Source organism: Cimex lectularius, unplaced genomic scaffold (assembly GCF_000648675.2).
Source record: "Cimex lectularius strain Harlan isolate CLEC.00 unplaced genomic scaffold, Clec_2.1 scaffold102, whole genome shotgun sequence".
Lineage (NCBI taxonomy): Eukaryota > Metazoa > Arthropoda > Insecta > Hemiptera > Cimicidae > Cimex > Cimex lectularius.
The window spans coordinates 1620290-1647540 of record NW_019394228.1 but is presented as its reverse complement, the minus strand read 5'-3'; the positions used below and the strand labels follow the sequence as shown (position 1 = coordinate 1647540).

General features: G+C 30.3%; 2 protein-coding genes and 1 long non-coding RNA gene across 5 annotated transcripts in view; 1 reads left to right on the top strand and 2 right to left on the bottom strand.

Moving 5' to 3' along the window:
- Positions 1 to 13536, top strand: part of LOC106665476 (organic cation transporter protein) — a 43958-nt gene extending 30422 nt beyond the window's left edge. For all 3 annotated transcript variants that reach the window (XM_024230364.1, XM_014391917.2, XM_014391916.2), the window contains exons 2-11: positions 4507 to 4680; positions 9536 to 9755; positions 9824 to 9927; positions 10118 to 10272; positions 10343 to 10511; positions 10582 to 10824; positions 10890 to 11104; positions 11160 to 11341; positions 11406 to 11542; positions 13179 to 13536. In XM_024230364.1, coding sequence (XP_024086132.1) covers positions 4538 to 4680; positions 9536 to 9755; positions 9824 to 9927; positions 10118 to 10272; positions 10343 to 10511; positions 10582 to 10824; positions 10890 to 11104; positions 11160 to 11341; positions 11406 to 11542; positions 13179 to 13245 — 1635 coding nt within the window. In that variant the 5' untranslated portion in view covers positions 4507 to 4537 and the 3' untranslated portion in view covers positions 13246 to 13536. The remainder of the gene's footprint in view (positions 1 to 4506; positions 4681 to 9535; positions 9756 to 9823; positions 9928 to 10117; positions 10273 to 10342; positions 10512 to 10581; positions 10825 to 10889; positions 11105 to 11159; positions 11342 to 11405; positions 11543 to 13178) is intronic.
- Positions 13537 to 14265: 729 nt separating this feature from the next.
- On the bottom strand, positions 14266 to 27250 carry LOC106665496 (gastrula zinc finger protein xFG20-1-like). The gene is made up of 3 exons (XM_014391947.2): positions 27143 to 27250; positions 21288 to 22763; positions 14266 to 15670 (listed from the first exon to the last, which is right to left on the bottom strand). The coding sequence occupies exons 2-3, from the start codon at positions 22743 to 22745 to the stop codon at positions 14324 to 14326; spliced, it is 2805 nt and encodes a 934-aa protein (XP_014247433.2). The 5' UTR covers positions 22746 to 22763; positions 27143 to 27250; the 3' UTR covers positions 14266 to 14323.
- Positions 20072 to 20410, bottom strand: LOC112128344. Its single transcript, XR_002910953.1, has 2 exons — positions 20237 to 20410; positions 20072 to 20110 (listed from the first exon to the last, which is right to left on the bottom strand). It is a non-coding gene; the product is annotated as an uncharacterized LOC112128344 (long non-coding RNA).
- Position 27251: the final 1 nt, after the last annotated feature.

Here is a 27251-nt window from a genome sequence, read left to right as displayed (position 1 = left end):
AATTAAAAATATCGTAATTTCAATATTTCCTCCGTAATATAACAATTATTCCCTTTAAAAAATAAATAAATAAACAAAAAAGTAAAAACCGTCGGGAATCGCGATCTTGATCTAGCTAAAAAGAGTAGAAATAGGCCACCAGTCTGATAAAAGTAGGGGGTCGGGAGTCCAATGTCCTACATGTATACGTCTTTAACCGAGTTGACTCTCATCCAGAAGTCAGATGCTCACCTGGTGAGAATGAAAAAAAAAATAGGTAGACAGGGAGAGAATTATTTTATTAAAATTAAATTCACCATTTAATAGCAATCTTTAAAATTTACTGAATTTTAATTGACTGAAAAGCGGCGATAAGGAGATAAATACAAGATGTACTTAGTGTAAAAGCTAATTTTTAATAGGAAAATACCATTAACCAGAGAAGTTCTTGCGGGTTTGAAGGGTGTAATAATTGCAACAATTAATATTAGTTAAGAAATATTTTCGGGGAAATAATCTTCATTGGCATCTATAATCTATCTTAGTGATGTCTGGCGTTGTCCTGGTGAAAAATTACACCTTTTCGGTTCACGAGAACAAGTTGTTTCTGGGCCAGGGCTAAAAGTACTCGTTGCAGTTGGCTCGAGTATTCGTAGTGCACAGTGCCTGCCGTACTTCACCACAAAGCATCACCTTTTCGCAGTGTCGTGTAGTGACCTCCTAGGTGTTACTGTACAGCATAGATTTGTCTTCCCATGTGACAATCTGGTCAAAATAAGTTTAGTAATGAAAGGCTGTTTAGAAGCATGTTGCCATCTGTCAATTTATGAGGAAACCGTTTATTTACCCAGCTTCTACGCAGTCCCAAGTCTTTGTAAGCGAGGGGTATGGTTTCATATATGTTCGACACGAATCAAGTACATTGCTTCGCACATTTCACTATCATTCAAGACAGGTCTACCAGACCGTAGTTTATTTCTAATCCCTTCCCAGAAGGAAAATTTTTGAACCACTTTTGGGCAGTGCGCTCACTTATTTCATCACTGAACGCAGTGCCAATTTTCCGAGCTACCTTGGCTGCCCTAGTACCGTGCTTTTAAATTCATACAATAAACACATAAATAAACGAGAAAGAAAATATTTTATTATTTATATTGAACTGTTAAATACACTTTTTCTTTATGAACTGATTATGCTCTTCGAATTACAACTATCCTCACATGTAAATATTGATTATTGAAACAATAAACATTAAACAATAACAAATGAAAAAACCTTTCTGGTTACCTCGCAGTATAAAGTATATTTATTTGATCATTCAGAGAGTTAGTAAAGGAGAAAAGCCTCTGACTAGAAAACAGATGAAAAATCATGAAATTTTCATTATAATTCTACGTCTACAATCGATTTGCACATAAAAATAGACATTCGTTTCAACCGGTTAAATAATATTTCGCGGGGGGAAAAGAGAAAATGTCACGATCTCGAAGAAACTAAAACAAATTTAGGAAAGTTCAAGGTTCCCAACTGACTGTATATAGTGAGGTCGTCGGTTTTTCAGCTACAAATAATCCGTTATCCTTCTATTTTGTCGGCCACGATAACGATTAACGAAAAGATTCCATTGCGGTTTCCTTTTGTTTGTGAGTTGAAGGTAAATTGTGGCTTTTGTAAATATGCTCGGTCTCTTAAGTTTAATATATATAATATATAAGCTCAAAATCATATATATATATATACACAAAAGTGCAGAGTTGAGCTTACCACTTCTCGCAAGCCACCGGCAACTCCAGCTTTTGTAATTTACGATAAATTACCGGCAGGCTTTGAGAATCACCCACCTCGGGTGTTGGCAGTCCTGGATCAGTCCTGTCCATCCATCGAAATTGGGCTCCGGCTCCTGTCAACAACTAGGTCAATTCCACACCAACACGTGCAGTTCCTAGATCCAAACCCATTCACATTTTTATTCATTCTTTCTTCATACCATTCACTCAGCTAGGGTAGTGGAGTACTCCATCGACCTTTCACCCTGTTATATAACCGCGCATTGAGCCAAAGGTCGTGGGTTCGAATCCCGCTCGTGACTGGCTCACGCGCGTTGTGACTGGTCGCCTATTTTATCTCAACCAATACCTTACTTAAAGATAATTAATTGAAAACTATTATATAACTGTTTTTTTTATGACCCATCCTGATTTTGTCAAAATCCATAATAAGATGAGTAGGAAATAAATTGGTCATTTATTACATCAGACGCGTTTCGATTTAATATAGACCATCTTCTAGTTCAATCTAGTGACTAAATAACAAAAATGGTACAAATTATATACAGGATAATAATAAAGAATATACCAAAATGTAATAGTGATAATGAGAAAATTTAAAAATTTACATAACTTTTTTTTACATAAAGTGGTTTGACGGTTTTTTTGCATTCTTATAAATTCAGATAAAGACGGATGATGAATAATGACAGACCGAAACGCGTCTGTGAGGGTCTATGTGGTACTCAATATTGCGCCGTAGGTCCTCTCACACTAAAAATTCACGCTAATAAATACATTCACTCTCAACACTTTCTAGGTGCACAAAACTATATCGGTAGAAAAAAACGATCCTGTTTTTCTCTCCAAGAATCGGAACAGTGGATATATGTGAAATATTTTAATGGAATTGTTTCAAAAATACCTTCGTCTTGGCTTAAAAATATTTAAAAATAGTTGAAGACCTTTTGATAAAATACTGAAATTCGATTGAATTGCACTTTTGCATTTTTGTAAGCTTTATCAGATAATATATTTATAGTGTATATATAGGGTGTATCAACTGCTATATTCCACCCATTTAATTTGGAAAGGATTAACTTTAGCAAAAAATAGTCTTATACAAACCCCAAGTGAAGCGGGGAGATGAGACTAACTTTTCCCATACTTTTATTGTACAATTCGTTTCTAGAGCTTATTTTACGCCACTTTTACTGAGAGAAAAATTTTGATGGGATCGACCATTTCTGAGTTCTGCCTGTCGGAAGATGCATGAGGGGGTATGCTTTTTGTAACAAGATTGCTTACCCCCTATATTTCGAAAAAAATTAACTTTAGAAAATAGGAATCGCGTGGTGATTGCAGTTTTAACATTTCTCAACTATATCATTTGGAGATCGTGAGATGCGGTCTGGTGTGACGTAGGTTTTAGAAAAAAAATTTTTTTATCGTGCCTACGTTTCGATCTTTATTGAGATCATCTTCAGAGCCTGGGATTTATAAACATTATTTAAATTATAAAGATATATGTAGGATGTGAAAAAAAGGAATTTCTAGCGTTGTATAAATTCATTTTTTTTCACATCCTACACGTATTTGTAAAATTTAAACAATGTTTATCAATCCCAGGCCCTGAAGATGATCTCAATAAAGATCGAAACGTTGACACGATAAAGAAAATGTTTTTCTAAGGCCTACGTCACACCAGACCGCACTTCATGATCTCCAAATAATTAATTTGTAAGTTTTATATTAAATAAAACATTTTTTTTAACTCGCATCGTTTCTCGCATAGAAACATTAATTTAGGTAAATAATACACGCAATGGTTATTAAACTATGAAACTTTTTGTAAAGTTGTTCAAAATAATTTAAATTTGGCTATTGAGATATATCGGAGGGAAATTGTCAGCTAATTTTTTTTTTTTTTTTTTTTTTTTTTGGATCGTCGTGCTTTATCAGTGGAGTTGAATAACTGTTTCTTTTTCTGCCCATTAACTTGAAATCTTATTTAATTACATCTCGTTGAAATAAATATTTATTTTAAAAAATTCCTTGGATGATTATTTAATAAAAGTAAAAACCATAAACTTCTGTGGTGACAAGTCAGAGGTAATAGCGTAGGGGTCTGAAATTAAAATATTAACAAAATCAAAGATTAAAGTGCCATTAATAATTAATAATTAATAACATAGGCAACATGAATTTTTTAAACAATTAACCTAGGTTTAATAGATTTTTGATCACTCTGGTCCGCCTAGTCTCGCTGTTTTCGTTCTCCCATTAATTTTACGTTTTTAATTTTATAAAATGATATTGTGAGTTTTTATTGGCAATTGATTTTTACATTCTCTTCGTCTTGAGTTATCGAGTCGTGTCGCTGAATCCCATCCGGCCGACACAGCGAGAACAGGCGGACCACTACGGCCAAACTAATTGTTATATGTTACTATAAAGGTACAAAGATGTTTTGTCTTAACCCCATTCTAATCGACAAGAAGAAGAACGGAAGAATAAAACCAGAAATTTAAATTTAAAAAACACGTGGTTATTGATTATGATCATAACGTGTAGATAGCATATTGTATTATTTTGCTAACTAATCCACTTTATCATTTTTTCAACAAGGTTATCATTTCAATTAAAATGATTCTTTTAACTCTATCGTACAATCATTTTTTAACAGTACTTTCTCAGCTTTATTACAATGATTCCGAGTGTTTTTCTTATGGTCATGATAACTTATAATTTTTTTTTCCAGACACGAGAAAGCCGCTGTAAAGGCAGGAACTATGGCTTACGACGACGTCATCATAAGTTTAGGACAATTTGGGAGGTACCAGAAGCGAATATACCTACTTCTATGCCTACCGGCGATATCCTGCGCCCTCCACAAGCTTTCCGGGGTATTTCTTCAGGCAAAAGTAGCCCATAGGTCTGCGACTGATTATTTACACCTGTTGTAATAGTAATAAGATTAAAACAATAACATGCTAAACAAATTAATTAATAATTTAAATTTAGACCTGATCATTCCCTGCAAAGAGGCAGGGTGTGAGGCGAGTAAAACTACGTTATCTGCGTAAGCCAACTTGATTCTGCCACTACCCTCCACACACACACACACACACACACACACACACACACACGCACGCACGCACACTCACGCACACGCGCGCGCACACACACACGCGCGCGCGCGCGCGCGCACACACACCATCTAAGCATGCCTCCAAATTATTAATATATAATGAAAAAAGTGTTGGGCTGAGCAAGCAGCACTGTCTCACTCCCATTTCGGTATAAAATTTCGAGAAATCCCATCCACACATTGGCAGATGTATTGCATAACAAATTTTTAATTGACTTTATTAATTTAGAAGTAAGACCAAGATCGAATAATTTAAAGATAAGAGAATGTCGGTCAACGTGTAGAATGCCGACGTAAAATCGACAAAAAATGCGAATACTTTTTGCCTCTTTATTCTAACATTAAATTACTTCATTAATTAACATTTTTTTGACGAAAGTACCCAACTCTAAATCGATTTTGCAATCTGTTACCGGGTTTTCCGTGTATAACTGATGTGTAAGTGTATAATATCTATATTAGGAGCTCCCATACATTATAGTCATTGACCCTGGGCCTGGGGAGATAGGTAGTCGTATATCTATCGAATTTTTATTAAAAAGCGGCTTGCCCTAGCTCTTGAATGAAATAAAATTGGGCTTATTTGTCGACACTCCATGTGGCTCAATTCTGATAAGATAGAATAATCTTGTTCACAAAGAATTTTTAAAAAAGTAAAAAAGTGATACAAAGAGAATGCTTTTTCAGAATGATCAATTATATTAGAAATGTACTTTTTACAATTGTTGAAATAAAGAACCAATTTTCATACATAACATTTAAAAAAAAATTACAACATTTTGCATGTGCTACAATAATATATATTCATGTAAAAGTTTCTTGTTAAACGCTTGTGTCGTTTTTACACTGTATTTTATTGGCAAAAAAGGTACACAGTAGAAATCCGTTTATACAGACTTGAAGGGACTGGGACTTGTCCAGATGATCAAAAGTCAGGATAATCCGAAAATTTGTGATTTTGTTAGTATCGTGTCATAAAAACATACATACTAAAGTGAACACTTTTATTCATATATCAAGTTACATTTAAAAGTAATAGATAGTTTTTGTTAGTTTTATTTTTGTTTTAGTCCAGACACGAGTTTCTCAAAAAATTTATATGTAAAAATACCTAATACAAAAACCTTTTCAATGGAAGCTAACATATGAACAACACGACACAACTATTTCTAGTCTTTTAAAATAGTATACACCTTTTTTTATTTTATATTTTATTTTATTTTTATTTTATTTATTTATTTATTTTATTTTTTTAACCTCTTTGATCATGTTGTGGATGGGCAATTTGGTGGCCTTTACAAATTTTGAATGAAAATTAAAGGTCCCATAGTTGAGTTATGAATTTAAAAAATTAATATACATACATTGAGAATTATGAAAAATTTATTAAAAAAATGTGTGGTGTTTAGCAACTGTTAATTAATGATTATTTAGAGATCATGAGACTATACCCCTATACACTACTATACCAGACCGCATCTCACAATCTCCAAATAACTTATAAAAATATTTTAACAGCGGGTCTGGATAATACAGGAGTCCGGATCATTGGGGTCTGGATAAATGGATTTCCACCGTATCTGAAAATGTGAAATTCAGAATAAACAATTGTATTAGAAATGTACATTTTCACAATTGTTAAAATAAAGAACCAATTTTCATACATAACTTTAAAAAAAAATTGAAACATTTTGCATTTGAATTACAATAATGTATATTCATACAAAATGTTTCTTGTTAAACACTTGTGTCATTTTACACTGTATTTTATCGACAAAAAAAGGTATACAGTAGAAATCCGGACTTAAAGGGACTGGGACTTGTCCGGATAATCAGAAAATTTGTGATTTTATTAGTATCGTGTCGAGCTGACCAAGTCCCGGACCTTTCAGGGATGGGGTACAAATCTACCCAGGCATTTAACCCCTCAGGTCTTGGTCGCCCACCGTGCAAAATATATAGTGTCATAAAAACAGAAAAAAACACACATAAGAAAGTGAACACTTTTTTCATATATCATGTTACATTTAAAGTCAGATAGTTTTTATTAGTTTTATCTTTGTTTAAATCCAGACACGCATTTCTTGAAAAATTTATATGTAAAAATACCTAATAAAAATATATACGTAATAAAAAAACCTTTTCAATGGAAGCCAACATACGAATAACACAACACAACAATTTCTAGTGTTTTAAAATAGTTTACACCTTTTTTTATTTTTTCCATTTTTTATTTTATTTATGTATTTTGTTTGTTTTATTTATTTTTTTTTTTAATTTTTTTTTTTAACAAAAATGTGACTGTCGGCCTCTCCCACTCTTTGATCGTGTGACTAGTGGAAAAGTGATTTGGTGGCCTTTATGAATTTTGAATTACGAATTAAAGGTCCCATAGTTGAAATATAAATTTTAAAAAATTAATATCCATACATTGAGAATTATGAAAAATTCATAAATAATGTGTGGTGTTTAGCGACCGTTAACTAATGATTATTTGGAGATCGTGAGACTATACCACTATACACTACTATACCAGACCACATCTCGAAATAATTTATAAAAAAAATATTTTAACAAATGGGTCCGGATAAACGGGTTTCCACTGTATCTGAAAATGTGAAATTCAGAAAATAATCAATTTATTAGAAATGTACACTTTCATAATTGTTAAAATAACGAACCAATTAGAATAAAACATAAATGCTTTTTATTTCTTTTCCTCAAAATAACAACATACAAATATGAACTGTACAAAAAGCAGATACACATTTGAGATATCATCTGTCTCATGGAAGATGGCACACATAATATGTATATAATATATATAAGAAGCATTGAATCCTTTATTAAATCAACTAAAAAAAAAAAACAAAAAAAAAACAATACAATAAACAAGTGTACATATATAAACATTTTCTCAAAATGTAACAAATAAATTAGTTTAATATATGTCCATAGCCCATTTATAACACATAACTATTCATAAATACATATATAAATATTGTATACAGTACTCATTTAACATTCACAAAATAAATAGACTTTGAATACCATTAACACAACATTAACAAGTTAAGGATTCAAATAGTAAAACACGAGAATAAATAAATAAACAGATGAATAAATAATTAAATAAATAAATAATTAAATATATTAATTTAATAATTAAATTCTTGTGTCAGTTAATTTCTGTATTTGAATGCATATAATTGCATAGTCCCTGCCAATTTTGTCCATTTAAATATTCGAGAAATGTATTCCAATTTAATTTGAATGCGTGTAAAAAAGTTTTTCTGTATTTCCGCAGAATTGCGCAGACACACAAAATGGAAGAAAGTTTCATCTGCTAACATACTGCAGAGAGAACACTTGCCCCTCCTCACTTCTAGTGTATGAACAATTTTAATTTAACATTTCACTCCTAGTTTTCATTATTAGAGACATAAAACACCTTTGTGAACTGTCTTTTAAATACGTATTTTCCCCTAAGTCGGTATTGATCAATGAATGAAAACGCATGCACTCTCTCCTCCAAATGAGACCCTGTCCCCCTGACAAATTTAAATCTTCTAGAAAGTTATTTACATATATGCTATTTTTTATCTTATTTATTTATTATCTTTGTTTATGAAGAAGCCATACAGTCCCTAGGCCTAGTTTACAGCTTCTATTTTTTATTTTAAATTAAAAAACAATTTCATACATAACATTTTTTAAAATAATTAAAATTGAAGCATTTTACATGTGTGTTACAATAATGTGTATTCACGTAAAATGTTTCTTGTTAAACAATGGTGTTGTTTTACATTGTATTTTGTTGGCAAAAAAAAAGGAATATCTTTAAATGTGAAATTCAGAATAATCAATTATATTAGAAATGTACATTTTCACAATTGTTAAAATAAAGAACCAATTTTCATACATAACATTTAAAAAAATTGAAACATTTTGCATGTGTGTTACAATAATGTATATTCATGTAAAATGTTTCTTGTTTAAAACTTTTATCGTTTTACACTATATTTTATTGTCAAAAAAGGAATATCTGAAAATGTGAAATTCATTATAATCAATTGTATTAAAAATGTACATTTTCACAATGGTTAAAATAAAGAACCAATTTTCATGCATAACATTTTTTTAAATAATCAAAATCGAAAAATTTTACATGTGTGTTACAGTAATATATATACTCATGAAAATGTTTCTTGTTAAACACTAGTGTTGTTTTACATTGTATTTTGTTGGTTAAAAAAAGGAATATCTGAAAACGCGAAAAAGTCCTATCTTTTCTTAATAACAATTTGAAAACCAGCCTTGAAGGCAAGTTTCAACTAATTGGGTGTCTTAATTAAAAAAATACCCATGGAATTAAAGTGATGTACTGTTTTTAAACGTGCAATTAATAAAGGACTTCAATTTAAAAACAATTAAAAGAAACTTTTTAACCACTTTGTTTATAAGTTTTCTCCACTAGAGAGTAAGATGTTTTAATTTTTGCCTTTTAATGCAATTATGATTTATTTGATTTTTCAAATTAAAAACCCTGAAAAGATAGAGGTTAGCAAATTATGAATTTTTGTCAAATTTTTTCTATGTTATGCAGATCATAAATTTCAGTTTTGTTTCAACTGTTCAGATGCCGCATGCCATGGGAAGATGACAACGCTATATACAATATAACAGAGGGCTTGAAGGAAATGTCGTACCCTTTTGACCCTACCTTTAACCAATGGTCGTCTTGCCTTCGATATGACATTAACGACACAGATTATTTACTAACTCACTCTAATGAAACAATAAGTTGTTCCGAGTGGGTATATGATAATTCCATTTATAAAGGAACAACAGTTACTCAGGTTATTTTATTTTATTTTCTTTTTTTGTAATAATTTTATTCAATGGTTGATAATGTAAAATATTTCAGTGGGACTTGGTTTGTGATAAAGCCTGGCTAAGGGCTACTTCAGATGCTCTTTTAATGGTTGGAGTTATGCTAGGGTCGATCATCTTTGGCGACTTATCGGACAGGTGAAAAATGACTTCTAAGGTACTTCTATGTGCCAGTTATTCAAATGTTCCTCTCTTTGAATCAAAAGAGAATTAATACATGTTATCTGGTTTTATTATCTAACCTTTTCAATTTGACTCCAAAATTCCAGAAATTTGTTTCTTTGATTAGTAGTTTATTGTCTAATTTTTTTTTTTAATTTTATTTCAGGGTTGGACGCCGTCCAATATTTTTTATATCACTAGTTCTTCAAGTAGTTTTTGGAATACTTGTCGCTATTGCACCAGATGTGTATTCGTACATGATCGCAAGGTTGATCGTTGGTTCGACAACATCTGGCGTTTTTCTCGTAGCTTATGTAATTGGTAAAATCAATTTATAATATTGTTTTAAAGACATTTTTCCAAACTTTCTTTAATGAACTTGTCATCTTAGCAATGGAGATGGTGGGACCAAAGTTTAGAATGTTTGCCGGAGTTGCGTTTCAGTTGTTTTTCACTGCCGGTTTTGTACTAACCGCAGGCTTCGCTTATTTAATAAAAGACTGGAGAATGCTCCAGTTGGCACTGACTCTTCCAGGGATTGTGTTCTTTTCCTACTGGTGGTAAGAATCGCAGACTATCGTTCTCTAATACATTTAATTAATTAGAGATTTGGTCTTAATTTTCCATCAGGTTCATTCCAGAATCAGTTAGGTGGCAGTTGACAAAAGGAAAAACAGAAGAGGCAAGGGATACACTTGCCGCTGTAGCTAAAGAAAATAAAAAACACCTGGATGAAAATCTTGTTAATGATCTATTTGCACAAACAGAAGCAGAAAGAAAAAGCAATATATCTAAAGGAGAAAAGCCCTCATTGTTTGACTTGTTCAAACACAAAAATCTTAGGCAAAAATCACTTGTTATATTTTTTTTATGGTATGTTTTATTATTACAATGAAAAAAACAATAGAATAAATTCATTTATGTGATTTTTCTTACAGGTTTGTTAATAGTGGTACCTATTATGGTCTGTCATGGAATACATCCAATTTAGGAGGAAATGAATATGTGAATTTTATCATTTCTGGTGCAGTCGAAGTCCCTGCCTACCTTTTTCTAATTTTTACTTTGGATAAATGGGGCAGAAAGATAATTCTCTGTGGGGCCATGATTGTTTCAGGAATCTGTCTATTAGGGACAGTATTCGTGCCAAAAGGTTTGAAAGTGTACAATTTTATAAGATAAAATCAAACAAGAAGAATTTTGTTTAGATATGGAGTGGCTGAGCATTACCCTGGCAATGGGAGGAAAACTAGCCATCACCGCTTCATATGGAACTGTGTATGTATTTACTGCTGAGCAGTTTCCGACAGTTATAAGAAACGTAGGTCTTGGCGCTGGATCGACGTTTGCAAGAGTGGGAGGAATTTTAGCCCCATATGTCAACTATATGGTGACAAATTTTACAATTGTCGCTACTTTCAGTTCTAATTTTTTAAATATTTAAATTTTTTAAGGCTGAAATCTGGGCTCCTCTACCGTTGATTATCTTTGGAACAATGGCGCTTGTGAGTGGCTCTTCAGCTTTGCTCCTCCCAGAAACTTTGAACAGAAGGTTACCAGAGACAATTGAAGATGGTGAACAGTTTGGAAAGTAAGTCTTAAACATATTACAATTATTATACTAAATTATTCTGAGGTCGGGTAATGTAGAATTTTGAATGTAGTAGTACGCATGAAAATAGCATGATGAAAGTTTTTTCTTCTTTTTTTTATCTTGGTAAGGATTTATTTCAATTTAATGGATTTTATCTTCATTTTTCTTTTTCAATGTAATGTTTAGCTGATTGTCTGAATGAAATTTACTAAAGGCAAATCAAACTATATTTTAAATTAAATTTGACTCGTAGGTATACCTAAACTAATTCCAAGTTTACTGAATGTTTATAATAAAACTTTAAATCAAAAGCATCACATTTCCAGAAGTTATAGATACTATAAAATCAGATAATGGCAGTTTACAGCTCAAATTTAACAACAATAATATGACAATTAAACATCAAACAACCTCCTAAAAGTTTTTTTTGCTCTATAACACTTCGAAGTGGAGTGATGCGAGAAAATATTATTTTCTCAAAGTTTACACATCAACAGGCTTTTTTATATCAATATTATTTTTATACCAAATACATGAAACTAATAGGAAAAATTTCAGCTTTTGTAAAAATCTTTGTGGCTTTATTGTTGTATAGTATTTCTTGGTGAATATGTGGCCGACAAGCTTTATGCTTTTTTTTAGGCCAACATTCTTTAAGTTAAAATTATGTTTTCTTAAAATTTAGACATGACAGGCTTTTTTTATATATCAATGTTATTTTTATACCAAATACACGAAATTAATAGAAATATTTTCAGCTTTTGTAAAAAAATCTTTGCGGCTTTATTATAGTACTACTTGGTGAATATGCGGCCGACATGCTTTATGATTTTTTTAGGCCTACATTCTTTAAGATTGTTTTAATGTTTTCTTCTGTGTATGTAAATATGTAAGCTTGTATGTATGGCTTAAGGGATGAAATTATATGCCAGCTTGCTGTCTTATAATTTTAAATTAATTATAGAAAATTAGTTTAGAGCGCTTACTTTCTGAGAAAAAAAATTCTATTTGGAAAATTTATCAATTACTTTTTGATAGAAAATTATTTTTTAAATACTGTGTTGATGTCTATGCAGTGAAGAACGTGTAGCGCAATCATCTTTGATCTGTTTTCTTTCGGTGAGAATCGGCAGATCATGATCACATAAGATTTTTAGTAAATGTTAAATGTTGCAACTTTATTAATAGGAAAATTTTATAAAAACACTTCTGCTTTTTTCCTTTTAATGCTTTCTATAGTTTCTGTTTGTATCAGATTGGGCATGTAAAAATGATAAAAAAGATAATATGCATGAATAAATATATACTTTGTACTTTTTTTATTTGTTTATTTACTTAATTGCACTTGAACATATGTTTAAAATTGTGGGTGCTGCACATTGTAAAGATTCTTGTATAAATAATGCTTGCCTTTATCAATGCATGGTTTACACTTGAAAAAAAATTTTATGTACGTACTATGCCACTCGCCTGTTTTCTATTGCTTTGTATGCACTATGAATTACTATAATTTTATTTTTGAAATATATGCCTGAATGTAACTGTCTTTTTATGCGTTTCCCTGTTGCAAAGTTGATCATGAAAAGGTAGTGAACGAAAAGAATATTGCACTATATTTTATTTCTTCCTGCAGAAAGGCCAAAGACAAGGAAGTCGCAGCTCCAGAAGAGGAAATCGCACTCAAGGATCAAAAGACATGAGATTAATTTAAATTGAACTGACCAGACTGAGCATTTTAATTTTAAATGGATCTCAACAGAGCCAAAAAAAATTAAAAACTAACTGAAACACATCTTGCTTTTATTAAGCGAGCAAAAACTAATTGCCTATATTTACTTTTCTATTACTTTGTGTTGAAATAGAACTTTTATACTTTTATAATTTAAAAAATATATCAGATATCTAATTTATCAGTGTACATATATCATGTGAAATAAACAAAAAGGAAAGGCAACTTTTTTTGCCACTTGAATTATTTCTGTGTGCCTTGATATATTTCTTTTTGTACTTAACCTCTTCTTCCAAAAAAGGTGTTTTCCTATACATGTACCAAGCAAGAAAATTGAATTAAAAATAACAACAATTAATTAATCTTATGTATTAATTCGTATGAAAGGTATTAGTTGAAATGAAAAATTAGTGTGCTGAGTGGGATTCGAACCTACAACCTTCGGCTCAATACGCCGATGCTCTAGCCACTTGAGCTATAGTCACGATAGCTCAAATGATTAGAGCAGCGGCATATTGAGCCGAAAGTCGTGGGTTCGAATCCCGCTCATGACACTAACTTTTTCATTTCAACCAATACCTTTCATAAAAGAGATTAATTAATTGGAAGAAGTTATTTGGTCAATCAGACCACAAAATATAATGGATTTAATAACAACATTGTTCACAATAAAATAATAACAATTCATATTGCTGTATTTGCTACTTTTTTAAAAATCCAAAGAATGTCATTTAAAAGCTGTAATGTGTAATTATTTAAACACTAATTTATAAATACAATAACAAAATTAAACCAATGAAAAATATTTTTTATCATGAATATTCTTATTCATGGTTGTGATCAGAAAAAGAGCTTATAATTCAAAAAGTACTCAATTTTGAATGTCATCTAGATTTTCAAATCATCCTCTTTCCTAAAAATTAAACTAAAAATTAAAACTTTTTATTGCTTTTATATTCATCCCTCTATCCTTCTAAAATCATAAGTAAAATTAAGAAAAAATAAAGTATTTATTACAACATAAATTCCCTTAAATTATTGTTTGTAGATTAATCTTTCTTATGTTTTTTCATATGTTTCTTAAGATTTCCAGCACAAATAGAAGTAAAAGTACATTCTTTACAGCTGTAAGGTTTTTCACCAGTGTGTTTCCTGTAGTGGCGCCGAAGAGCACCAGTGTGAGCACAGGTGTAGTCGCAATCAGTGCATTTGTATGGTTTTTCACCTGTGTGTGTTTTCATGTGACTCGGGAGGTCTTCTGCTCTCAAACACCTGTATTCGCACTGTGAACACGCGAAGGGTTTTTCACCAGAATGCGTCAGCACATGCCGCCTAAGAGTTGAATTAATTTTGAACCTAGCGTTACACAGGTTGCAAACAAACGGCCTTTCCCCTGAATGTATCCTGAAGTGATCTCTGAGCCTTGAAGGGTGACTGCATTTATAATCACACAGAGTGCAATAAATTGCATTTCTATTGGCATCATTGACATCGTGGCTTGCAATGTGTTTATCCAACCCTTCTTCATCCTGAGATATGAATCCACATTTCACACACATAAAATTAGATTTGTCACTATGACTCTGCAAATGGTTGATTAGAAATATGTAAACGTTGCAGCTAAAATCACATTCAGCACATTTGTATGGTTTTTCTTTGTAGTGGCGTTTTTCATGCCTCTTCAAATCGCTGCCTTGCGAGCAAGTAAACTTACACGTTTTATAAGTACACGAAAAAGGTTTTTCTCCGGTGTGTTTTCTCATGTGTTTCTTTAAATCGCCAGATTGTGTACAAGCGTAATCACAGATAGAACAAATGTAAGGCTTTTCTCCCGTGTGCTTTCTCTTATGCTTCACAAGATCGCATGCCTGAGCAGAAGAATAATCGCACATTTCACAAGAATAAGGCTTCTCTCCGGTATGAGTTCTTATATGACGAGTCAAACTGCTCAGGCTCGAACAACGATAATCACATTCTATGCAACAAAAATGCTTGTCATACTTGTGTGATTTTTTATGATCTTGGAGCTCTTGAATTGAAGCAAAGGTCAAATTGCACTTAGAGCATTTATGGGGTTTATTACATGACAATACGTTTTGATTTACAGGCTGGAGCGTGTGAAAATCATTGTCTTTGTTTGCTATCGTTTCGTCCTTTTTAATAAGTAAATCTTGATAAGAAGACTGTGGTTTTTCTTGATTTATTTTGTCCTCTTGTTCAAAAACATTTCTTTCTTCGGTATCATTTGAAGTATTTTGCAATAATTCATCCTCGAGTTTTGTTTCTTCTTTCATCTCGTTTTCATTATTCACATCACTGTCGAAGCCCGTGTTAAACTTTTTTAAAATTTCGGTCGGGCTTAATACGCATATTTGACTAGGAGGTTTAATCATGTTTCACGAGTTGGTTCACACATTTGCTACAAGGCATACAATTCAGTTTTCTTGTTTTCTCTGAAAGAAAGAAAAAACGGAAGAAATGATGATGGTGGGATGATGAAGACTCACTTTTTGTAAATAAAGGTTCTACTCACGGATTTGTAGTGCATAAAGATCCAGATTTCGAGCATTATTCGCTCATCATCAGGACGAAGGTAATGAGTTAGAAACACGTCATCAGTTTTACGTAAGGTAAATCCGCCAATCGACGGACAACGCGACGTGCCAATGAGAAGATGGCTTTTATCGCCGCTCAATTTTGAACGTGCAAAAAAAACGCGAATTACAAGATAATTTAATTCCTCCAACTTGTTAATTTTTTACACTCTATTACATCGGAAATAAAGATGGTTGTTTAAACGTTTTAAACTTAAAACGGTCCATAATAAATAATCTACCTAATTGAAATAGACGTATAAAGAAAAGCAGAACTACAAACACCTTGATACCAACAGATTCTTCTCTGTTCTCACCCACAGGCCCAAAAAGCTGCTGGAATCATTTGGCCCATGGACAATATGTCAAAACTCACATTAACACGTGCTAATTATAAAAAATAATTACAAACAATTAAAACCTTGACAAAAACAATGCATATCAAGAAATATTTATCAATAGGTTGCAAGTAAAAAAAAAAGTAAAACATTACCGATTATTAAATACATTATATTTAGCGTTCTGATTGACCAAATTCCTTTTTTTCAATTAATTAATCTTTTTACATAAGGTCTTGGTTAAATGAATGATTATTTAGAGATCGTGAGATACGTCTTGTGTGATTTAAGTTTAGAAAAACATTTTCTTTATTGTGCCAATGTTTCTATCTTTATTTAGATCATCTTCAAGACCTGGGATTTAGAAACATTCTTTAGTTTTTGCAAATAAAGGAATTTTAATAAAATAACAAATAAAAGAAATTTTACGTTTAATTAAAGTATTTGTACTCATTAAGTTGATTAAATATAAAATTTCTATATTGTGTACATCATTGTTTAAATGTGTGGTGATTAGTGACTGTTAGTCAATGATTATTCAGAAATCGTGAGATGCGGTCTGGTGTGATGTAGGTTTCAGAAAAACATTTTCTTTATCGTGCCACGTTTCCATCTTTATTGAGATCATCTTCATGGCCTGGGATTTACAAACATTGTTTAAATTTAACAAATACATGTAGGATGTGGAAAAAAGTGAATTTATACAATGCAAAAAATATATTTTTTATATTCAATGAATGAGTAGAAATACTTTCATTGTTTAAATTTAACAAATGCATGTAGGATGTGAAAAAAATGAATTTATACAATGCTAGAAAATTTTAGATTAAAAATAATGAATTTATACAATGCAAAAAATATATTTTTTATAATCAATGAATGAGTAGAAATACTTTCATTGTTTAAATTTAACAAATACATTTAGGATGTGAAAAAAATGAATTTATACAATGCTAGAAAATTTTAGATTTAAAAAAAGAATGAATTTATACAATGCTAGAAAATTTTAGGTTAAAAAAATTCTAGCATTGTATAAATTCATTTTTTTAATCTAGTTTTCTAGCATTGTATAAATTCATTTTTTTAATCTAAAATTTTCTAGCATTGTATAAATTCATTTTTTTAATCTAAAATTTTCTAGCATTGTATAAATTCATTCTTTTTTAAAATCTAAAAATCTCTAGCATTGTATAACTTCATTTTTTCCACATCCTACATGCATTTGTTAAATTTAAACAATGTTTGTAAATCCCAGGCCCTGAAAATGATCTCAATAAAGATCGAATCGTTGGCACAAAGAAAATGTTTTTCTGAAACCTACATCACACCACATCGCATCTCACGATTCCTGAATAATCATCTTTGTTTAAATTCATTTTCACATTTTATTTATTTATTACGTCAACGGCAAGCAGCCAATTTTACAACAGTACACATACTCAAAGTATGTGAAGTTACAGCTTTAATTTTGTTAAGAGTTGGATAGAATAAGTCCAGAGCACAATTTAAATGATTAGCTTTAGTACATAATCTAGGAATGAGAGCATTTTTTAGGTAGTTCGTTTTACAAAATGGTATAAGTAATAGAGGAGTGAATCTGGTCCTCTTATCTGGTACATTAAAAGATATCTTCTCTAACAATCCTGGATAACTAATCATATTCCTTAGAAGTTTTGCAAGAAAAACAATATCAATAGATGATCTACAATCTTCTAATGAACTAATGTTCAGTACATTTCTAAGAGTTTCATATGATATCCAACTAGAATTTAGACCAAGTTTGTAAGAACAGTATTTAAGAAATTTGTTTTGAACAGATTCAAGTCTATATAAATATAAGTGTGATAATAAGGTGACCATACTACTGATTTAAAGTCTAAAATTGGCCTTAACAGAGAGAGAGAAAAAAAAAACAATATTTTTAGGCAAAATATACTATTAAAGTTCTGTGTATCTCTTTTCAAGAAACCAAATAGTTTCAAACATGTATTTTACAATAGATTCAATATGCATCTTACATTTATTTGATAATCTAAACAATGTTTATAAATCCCAGGCCATGAAGATGATCTAAATAAAGGTCAAAACATTGTCACAATAAAAAGAATATTTTTTTAAACCTACATCACACAAGACCGCATCTCACAATCTGCAAATAATCATTAATTGTCACTAAATACTGCACACACGTAAAAAAATTAAGTTTAAAAGGACCAACAATTAGATTCAGCCACCACACCAAAAATAGATTAGATTTTTTTTACTTGCCAAAAATTGGGGAATATCAGGAAAAGTAGGTAAAATTCACAAACCAGAAGGTTTTTGCGTAACTTTTAGGGGTGCATTCATTGGTAGAAATGATGAATGATGGAGTGAATTTGGTGTTCAATCCTTTTAAAAAGATAGTTCCTACTCACAGTAAGTTGTTTTCCAACATTCCAGATTTTGAGCTTTTAGCTCATCATCAGGTTGAAGGGGTTCTCAACCTGATGATGAACTAAGAGCTCGAAATCCAGATCATTGGAAAACAACTTAGTGAGAGTAGGATCTATCTTTTTAAAAGGCGTGCATTCATTGTGTTTATTTAAAACATCCTTTCTAAACCTAAAGACAAGGTAGACAACTTGTCAAAAAGCAGTGTTTACAAACTTAATAAATGATTGCAATGTTAAATATATAGGACAAAGCGGCAGAGAAATTAATCATGAGCTAAAGACACTTGCCTGAATTGAACAGATTTTCTGCATTTAAGATCTAAATTAAACCAAACTCAATTTCAATTTAAATACAACAGTATTACACAGTTTCAACAAAGGGTGAGAACTAGATTGGTTAATATAAATTGATTTTGATTTATTTTCTATTTTGAACATGTACCTAAATAATATTTGACATACAATTCTAATTTAAAATGATTTTCTTACAGTAATAGGATAATATTTATTTATGTTGTAATTCACCGTTTTCACACGTTCAGAATTGGCATTAATTAATTGGGCATTAAAACCAGCTTCTCTCTGGAACATTGGCGAGTTGACTCATTTCATGTCGAGAGATCTGTTTGTAACTCCTTCAACCTGTTGATGTGCATTTAATGTTCAAAATCCGTATCGCTGTAAACAACAAATCTGAGTAGAAGAATTTACAAAAAGTGAAAAAAAAATCTCATAAAGAAAAAAGTAATAGAAAATTTGCAAAACTATGACTGCTTTTCTTACATTAATAATGGTTTGGTCCTGAAATTGAGCAACTTTGTCAAGATTGTATAAAGCATACAAAACAAAGTAATTTCTATTAAGTTACTGATTTATATAAGCTCAACTCTGCACACATATCAGAATCACCTTTCTCAGGTTTTGGCAGTCTTGGTCTTAATCATCCTTCCGCCAAAGTTAGGCTGTCAATACCTAGATTATTTCTGCCTCCAACCACTCACACTAAAGTACAATCTCTCCATTTACATATCATAAAAAGTATTCAATATTTCTCCATCACCCTTTACACTGTATATTGAAATAATCTATTTGAAAGCTGGTGGGGTACACAATATTCTATCGTAATAAATGCACTAAAAATTCTCATTATACAATACATTCATTTTCAACTCAAAAAGAAAGACAAAACATCTATCAAGTAGGTACTATAGGCAATAAAACAGCCCTGTTTCATCCAAAAATCAGAACGAGGTACCCAAATACTTGTGCTAAAGCAAATTATATTGGGTTGCATGTCTACATGCTCTTAATATGGAACCAAAGAACGACATGAATTATGTTAATCAAGCAACCTATCTTTATGCCTTTATAAAAAGTCAAAATTATAACTCTTATTTATGCAAAAGTAATTTAAAATTTAAAAATAAAAACTGTTTCAACTTTCTACAGCAATCTTTGGCAAATATATACTGTGAAGTAGATACCAATTAAATTTAATATAGTCTATCACAATTGAATGAATCTAGAATTTTTTACTTTATTGCTAATGTAGTTTTAAAAAAATACTATTTTACCTTCTTAACCATATTTTATACCTTTTTATAACACTTTCCTTGATATCTTGCCCGGTTTTCTAGGAAAATGTCTAATTTAAGGCTTATTAAGCTTAAAACAAGAAAATCAAAAGGGATAAACTTGGTTATAAACACACTTTGGAAAACATCATCAGGAAATTAATCAGATGACAATTTGATCTAGACATCGAGTAAATTGAGATTAAAATAAAACTGGAATAATCACAATTTGCATTATTTGGATCATAAATCTTAGAATAAATAAACTTTTCTACTTGAAAATGTGTGTTTTAGGGTATCGCATTCCATTATTTTCCATCTTTTAAGAAATACATTAATGTATTAACAAAATTAAGCAATTTAAAAAGCTAATAAAATATTAATAAATTACTAAATCCATTAGACCATTCGTGGTCCGATTGAGCAGATAACGTCTTTCAATTAATTAATCTTTATCTCAACCAATACCTTACATAAAGATTAATAAATTACATTATAAACCAACTTTCTCATGAATTACTCTTTGCACTGAAAATAATTCAAACCAATTTTAAAAATCCCTCCCTTGTTAATAACTATTCTAATTAATAGCAGAAATAAGTGAGAGATATTATAAATTTATATTTAGAAAATAATATTGCATTAGTTGAGTTTTTAATTAACTTTACTTTGGAGGAAAAAATAAGAAAACTAAAATAAACAAAACAAAAAAATTCTTCATTCCTTCATGTGATAATCAATTTGAGAAAGAACGGTAACTAAATGTCTTTTCGGGAAACCTTAAAAAAATTGCTAAGTACATTAATTCTCCATAAAATAAAATGATTTAAATCAAAATGAAATTATTCAACCATTTGCCTATATAGTCTACATTAATAAAATATTTATTTGAAGATTAAGTTGTATAGAAGCAATTTATTCTAACAATAATTCAGTTAATGGTTTAATATCTATAAAAAATACAACTGTTTCTTTTAAAAATAGTGTAATAAAATATTTAAACAAAACAAATAGACTCCAGAATAATTTAACAACAACATTTAAATAAACAAGTTATAAATAGAATTTTTTAATTAATGGTATTTCCGTAGCCATTAGAAATTTTAACAGTTATTTGTTGGTCTTTGTGAGAACGTTTATGCTCTTCGAGGTCGTCTCCAGTTAAATGTTCACATTGTAAACAAACAAGTGATTTGATATTTTGAGAAGAAATTTCGATGTAGTGTTCAGTCTTATGGATGGTGGAATGTTGCTTCAGTTCTTCTAGTGAGATACACACAAGGCCACATATTACACAGACGACTGGTTCTTTCCCAGCAGTGCAGCTTTTACCATTTATTCTATTTTCGAGGAGCCTGTGATCAAGAGATTCTAACTTCCATCGCATTTTACCTTTGGTCGTTCTCGTATCGGGCAAACTCCTAATACCTAATTCTCTTTTGTTCCTGCCGTACTTTAAAAAAGTGTTTGTCACCGAGTTTAATTGAGCTCTGATTTCCTGCTTCATGTCAGGGAATTCTTCCTTCGGGTGCTTGGCGATATGAATGCTTAATTCTAGCATTTCATAACATACATAATCACATCGACTACAGTGTAGCATTTTTGAACCTGAACAAAGTTTAGGGCTTCCTTTATTTTCTACTTCACCCTTTTCATTTTTCTTTATAAACTGATGCCCATCAAAATCTTCCGGATCAAAACAATTATACTGACAAATAGTGCATACAAAATAATGCTTCTGAAAATGAGTTTTGAAGTGTTTTTGAAAATCGACTGCGGAAAGTGTTAGGTATCGGCATTTAGGGCATGATAACTGTTTTCCAGGGTGAATTTTCATATGCCTGTCTAAATTGGCAGCTCTTGTACATCTGTAGGTACACTCTGTACAGAAGAACGGTTTTTCTTCTGTATGAGTTTTTATGTGTTCTTTTAAATTACCCGCTTGAGAACATTTATAACCACAATGAGGGCATGAGTAAGGTCGTTCTCCAGTATGCTTTCTCATATGTCTATCTAAGTTGCCAGCCCTCGTACACTTGTATCCACAGACACTGCATACAAAAGGCTTTTCACCACTGTGTTTTTTCATGTGTTCTCTTAGTGTATCTGCCAGTGCACATTTGTAATCACATTCTGTGCAGGAAAATGGTTTTTCACCTGTATGTACCTTGTAGTGTCTGTGCAAGGAGCCAAGAGTTGTGCATTTGTAATCACACTCCATACAAGAGAATGGTTTTTCTCCAGTGTGTGTTCGTATATGCCTGGCCATGTTGCCTGTCCTCCCACACTTATACATGCAGATTGGACAAATTCGATAACTCAGGCATCTTCTGTCCCAATTTTGACCACAACTGTCACTGTCATTTCTATTCTCTTTCTTATCAAAATTTTCTGCTTGGTGGATCAGCTCGTGAACTTTCAACACTCCTGGACAAGTTGTTTTGTAGTAACACAGCTTACAATAGAACAATTTTTTCTCTGTAGCTTCAACAAGTTTTGTAACATCAGTTTCAATTATTGATGTTGCCATCTGAGAGAGTTTTATTATCTGAAATAGAAAAGCAAAGTACTTATTTAGGTGTACTAAAAAATTAATCTACACTACTACTTCATAATCCATCTATTAGCAAAGCAAACCAAAAATTTAACATTTTGAAATTAATTTAGCTACTTTACGTAATTGTACAACAAAAGCAGCCTTGGTATTAGCTTAACAATATTTTTTACAAAACATATCAAGCAAACCATTTTGAGATCATAAATAAAAAATAAAATAATCAATTAAAGTCTCAATAACATATTTCATCTTCAAAATTTATGAAAATTTTCAAATATATTAAAAAAAATTTAATGCAAAAAATTCTATATTGCAGACAATCAGTACATTGTATATAACCTTTCAATGTATATAATATTTTATAAAATTAACAATAACTACCACTTTTTAATCACTTAATCATAAGTCTATACTACTTTATTTTATTTTTTTTATGAAAAGATGATCAACGAGTAAAATGTATACTTCACATGTCATTTGGGAACACTCAAGTTTAAATTTATGCAGTATTTTAAATTAAGAAAATTAAACAATAAATTTTATTAATTAAATTTTTTTTCTCTGTATTATCGAAGAAAACTGTTATCGACTGTGTGAATTTAAGTCAATGAAGAGCCACTGAAATAATTGAGACTTTTTTCAGTATAAAAATTCACACTTTTGGCTGCTTGTCAAACATTTCTGAGATTCTATACTGTTTTTATATTATATTAAATAGATGATTAATGATTAAAATGTGACATTTGTAGCATTGTCATGTAACATACTTTTTAGAAATATTAAAATTTCAGTTTGCTTTGCACATTTTTAAATAAAAAATACTTAACTAAATTAAAAAAATAATGTTAATTAAATTAGACAATTGGTCTGTATTATCCGAGAAAAGTGTATAAAATATCAGCACTGAAATTAGAGCATTTTTCAGAACAAAAACCAAACTTTTGGACCATATTTTCACATAATATTTTGTCATTTTATAGCAACTTTTGGCTGATTTTCCAATATTTTTGTGCAACTTTTTACTGTTTTAATTAATATAAAATGACAATAAACAATTAAAATGTGAAACTTCAAGCATTGTTAGATGACTTAATTCAAGGAACATTAAAGTTTTAATTTTCTTGTGCATGTTTTTAAATCAAGAATTAATTAATAATATTAATAACTAATCTTAACTAAACTAGACATTTTGACTATATTTTCCAAGAGAAATGTATATAAGATCAGACTGTACCATTATTGTATAAGGGGATCTTCACTGGACTTTTGTTTACACTTTATAAATGACAGAGGTCAATTTGTGACAGTAAATAATACCTCATCTAGTAAAGGTAGGGTGTCCAGGGCTCTATTTTGAGCCCGATATATTTTTATTATTTATTATTCAGAAATCATTTATTATTTATGTAAATAATTTAAATGTATATTTAAGTCATTTAAATAAGGATATTTTGACTTTCCAGTGATGACACCAGCTTTTTATGAAACTGTCGTATTGATGCTTTAAAGTTGTTATTAATTTATGACTATTTCAATGCAATTTTTTTAGTGCTAAATATGACATGTGTCACAACACTTTCACACAAAACCAATATGACACCACAAAAATAGCACCACACTTTATGCCTTGAAGATGACCTGAATAAAGGTCAAAACCTCAGAAAAAAAAATAAATAAATAAATAAAATAAAATAAAAATGTGTTTTTCTAAACTAACTCATTTTTGACTGCTCCTCATGACTTCAACAAATAGAAATTATGAATGATGGATTGAACTCCAAACTCATTCCATCATTCATAATTTATATTAATTTGCTAGTCAAAGCAGTAATGGATTATAACACAATCAATAACATTAAAACTTAATGTGAGTAGGAACATCTTTTTAAAAAAACGGACTTCAACAAATTATGAAACAACCGGTCACTAAGAAGCACACATTAAAATCTTAGGTTTTATTATAGATAGTAGATAGTAAAAAAACAATAGAAAAATAGAAATTACATTATTAACCTTGTGGCCACTTCATAATTCACTGAGAATCGAATCCTGATTATACAACAGTTGAAAATATGACGAAAAAGAGGAAAAATTCAAACAGTTGTAGGTTGAGATGAGTTGGTGTCCGAGGGGATCGAAGTATGATAGCTCAAGTAGTTAGATCAGCGGCATAATGAGCCGAAGGTCATGGGTTCGAATCCCACGTGTTGCACTAATTTTTCATCTCAACCAAAAACCTTAGATAAAAAGAATAATTAATATGGTCAATTGTGACACTAAGCAAATATGGATTAAGAATAATATTTAATGGAAAGCAAAAAGAGAGCTGTAAACAACTTTTTAGAGTTTAATATATTGATGGTACCTGCTTTGAATATTTATTTAAACCTAAAATTTGTAAAAGAAAATATAAATAATTGAAAGTCTGTCATAAAACAAGGTTAAATGCAAGAAATGAACAAGACATTGTAATACCAACGTACAAAAAAACAAAAACAAACAATAGCCCTGAGGTCTTTTCACAGAAACTTCATAACAAATTACCTGGAAAATTAAATAAATTAGAGAAAAACAAATTTTTAGTTGAGGTAAAGAAAATATTGATTCAAAATTCAATATATAACAAACAAGAATTTATATATATAAAAAGCAAGTAAAATGACAGAAAAAATGAAAATAATAATTAATTAATATAAACTATCTATCAGCCCTCCGCAATGTTTCAATTAGAACATTTTTCAGCACAAAAACCAAACTTTTATGGCACACTTTCAGTTTTTTTTATAACATAATAACGTTTATCTGATTTGCCCACTTCCAACTGGTCCTTTTTTTTATTTTATTAACAATTAAAACATAAAACTTCAAGCATTGTCAGATAACATATTTTTTTAAAACGTTAAAATGTTTTAATTTGCTTATTAGTTATTATACAACTAGTCCTTAATTAAACTAGACATGCTGACTGTATTATCCAAGAGATATATAAGATCGGCCCTGCAAAATATTATAACATTTTCGAGCGCAAAAATCAAACTTTTGGATTACACTTTCAGATTTTTTTTGGTCATTTTATAATAACTTTTATCTCATTTGCACACTTTCAACTGGGTCTGTTTTTATTTTATATGAAATAAGAATTAAAATGTGAAACTTTAAAGCGCTGTCAGGTAACATATTTTTTTAAAAACAAGAAAGCTTAATTGGCTTATACAAATTTTTAAATCAAGAAGAATTATTAATATTAAATAACTAATCCTTAATAAAATTAGACATTTTGACTGTATTATCCATGAGAAATGTACATAAGATCAGCCCTCCGAAATGATTCAGTTAGAACATTTTCCAGCACAAAAAATCAAACTTTTGGATCATACTTTCAGATTTTTTTTGTCATTTTATAACTTTTATCTCATTTACACACTTTCAACTGGGTCTGTTTTTATTTTATACGAAATAACAAGAATTAAAATGTGAAACTTTAAAGCATTGTCAGATAACATATTTTTTTAAAAACATGAGAAAGCTTAATTTGCTTATGCACATTTTTAAATCAAGAAGGATTATTAATATTAAATAACTAATCCTTAATAAAATTAGACATTTTGACTGTATTATCCATGAGAAATGTATATTTCAATTAAAACATTTTCCAGCACAAAAAATCAAACTTTTAAAGCATACTTTCAGGTTTTTTGTAATTTTAAAATAACTTTTATCTGATTTACACATTTGCACACTTTTATTTTATATAAAATGATGGCAATTAAACTGTGAAACTTAAAAGCATTTTCAGATAACTTAAAAAAAATTGCTTATGTTTTTAAATCAAGAATTAACAAATTTAAATAACTAAAACTAGTTCTCCTTTAAATGACTATAAGATGAGCCCTGTGAATTATTACAATAAAAACAGGAGGAAAAACTTAAACAGAGTAACATTCAAATCATTTTCTTTGTTCTGTTAATTTTTTAATGTAACTTTTGACTTTAAAGTTTTTTTTTGTAATAACTTTTGGCTGTTATTTGGTAATTTTTGGTAACTAATGTGCCAATACATTTGCTTTGCAGAGATTTTTGAACAATGTTCAAAACAGCAAAAATTTTTTTTTTTTTTTTTTGCTAAATGCTTTAAAGTTATTTTTACTTATAACTTCTGGCAAGAGAAAATATTGTCATTAGTCCTGTAAAGCCTTATATTATGCATTAGAGAAGATCAATTAATTTTAGAAAGGGGACTGCACAAAATGTAGGCTACTGTGTCATCTTTTATGTATGCCAAACATCATTGTATTTTCCCTTTCAAAACTAAACAAATAATAATAATAAAAACTCGAAGGAAATGATTAAAATACAAATATACACCTCACCTAGTGCATTTTACTGGCTGTCATCCGTTAAAAGTCTGCAAAAATAATTGCCGAAGCGAACAGGACTTTATTACAGGCATGAAATCGTTTAGAAACCTTCTTTTTTAAA

What these genes read in the sequence shown, in the direction of transcription:
- LOC106665496 (XM_014391947.2), bottom strand. Translation starts at nt 22,745, where the DNA reads ATGGCAACATCAATAATTGAAACTGATGTTACAAAACTTGTTGAAGCT. An exon ending in GCTACGGAAATACCATTAAT is followed by an intron (nt 15,671 to 21,287) that starts TAAAAAATTCTA and finishes ACCAACTCGTGA; the next exon opens with AACATGATTAAACCTCCTAG.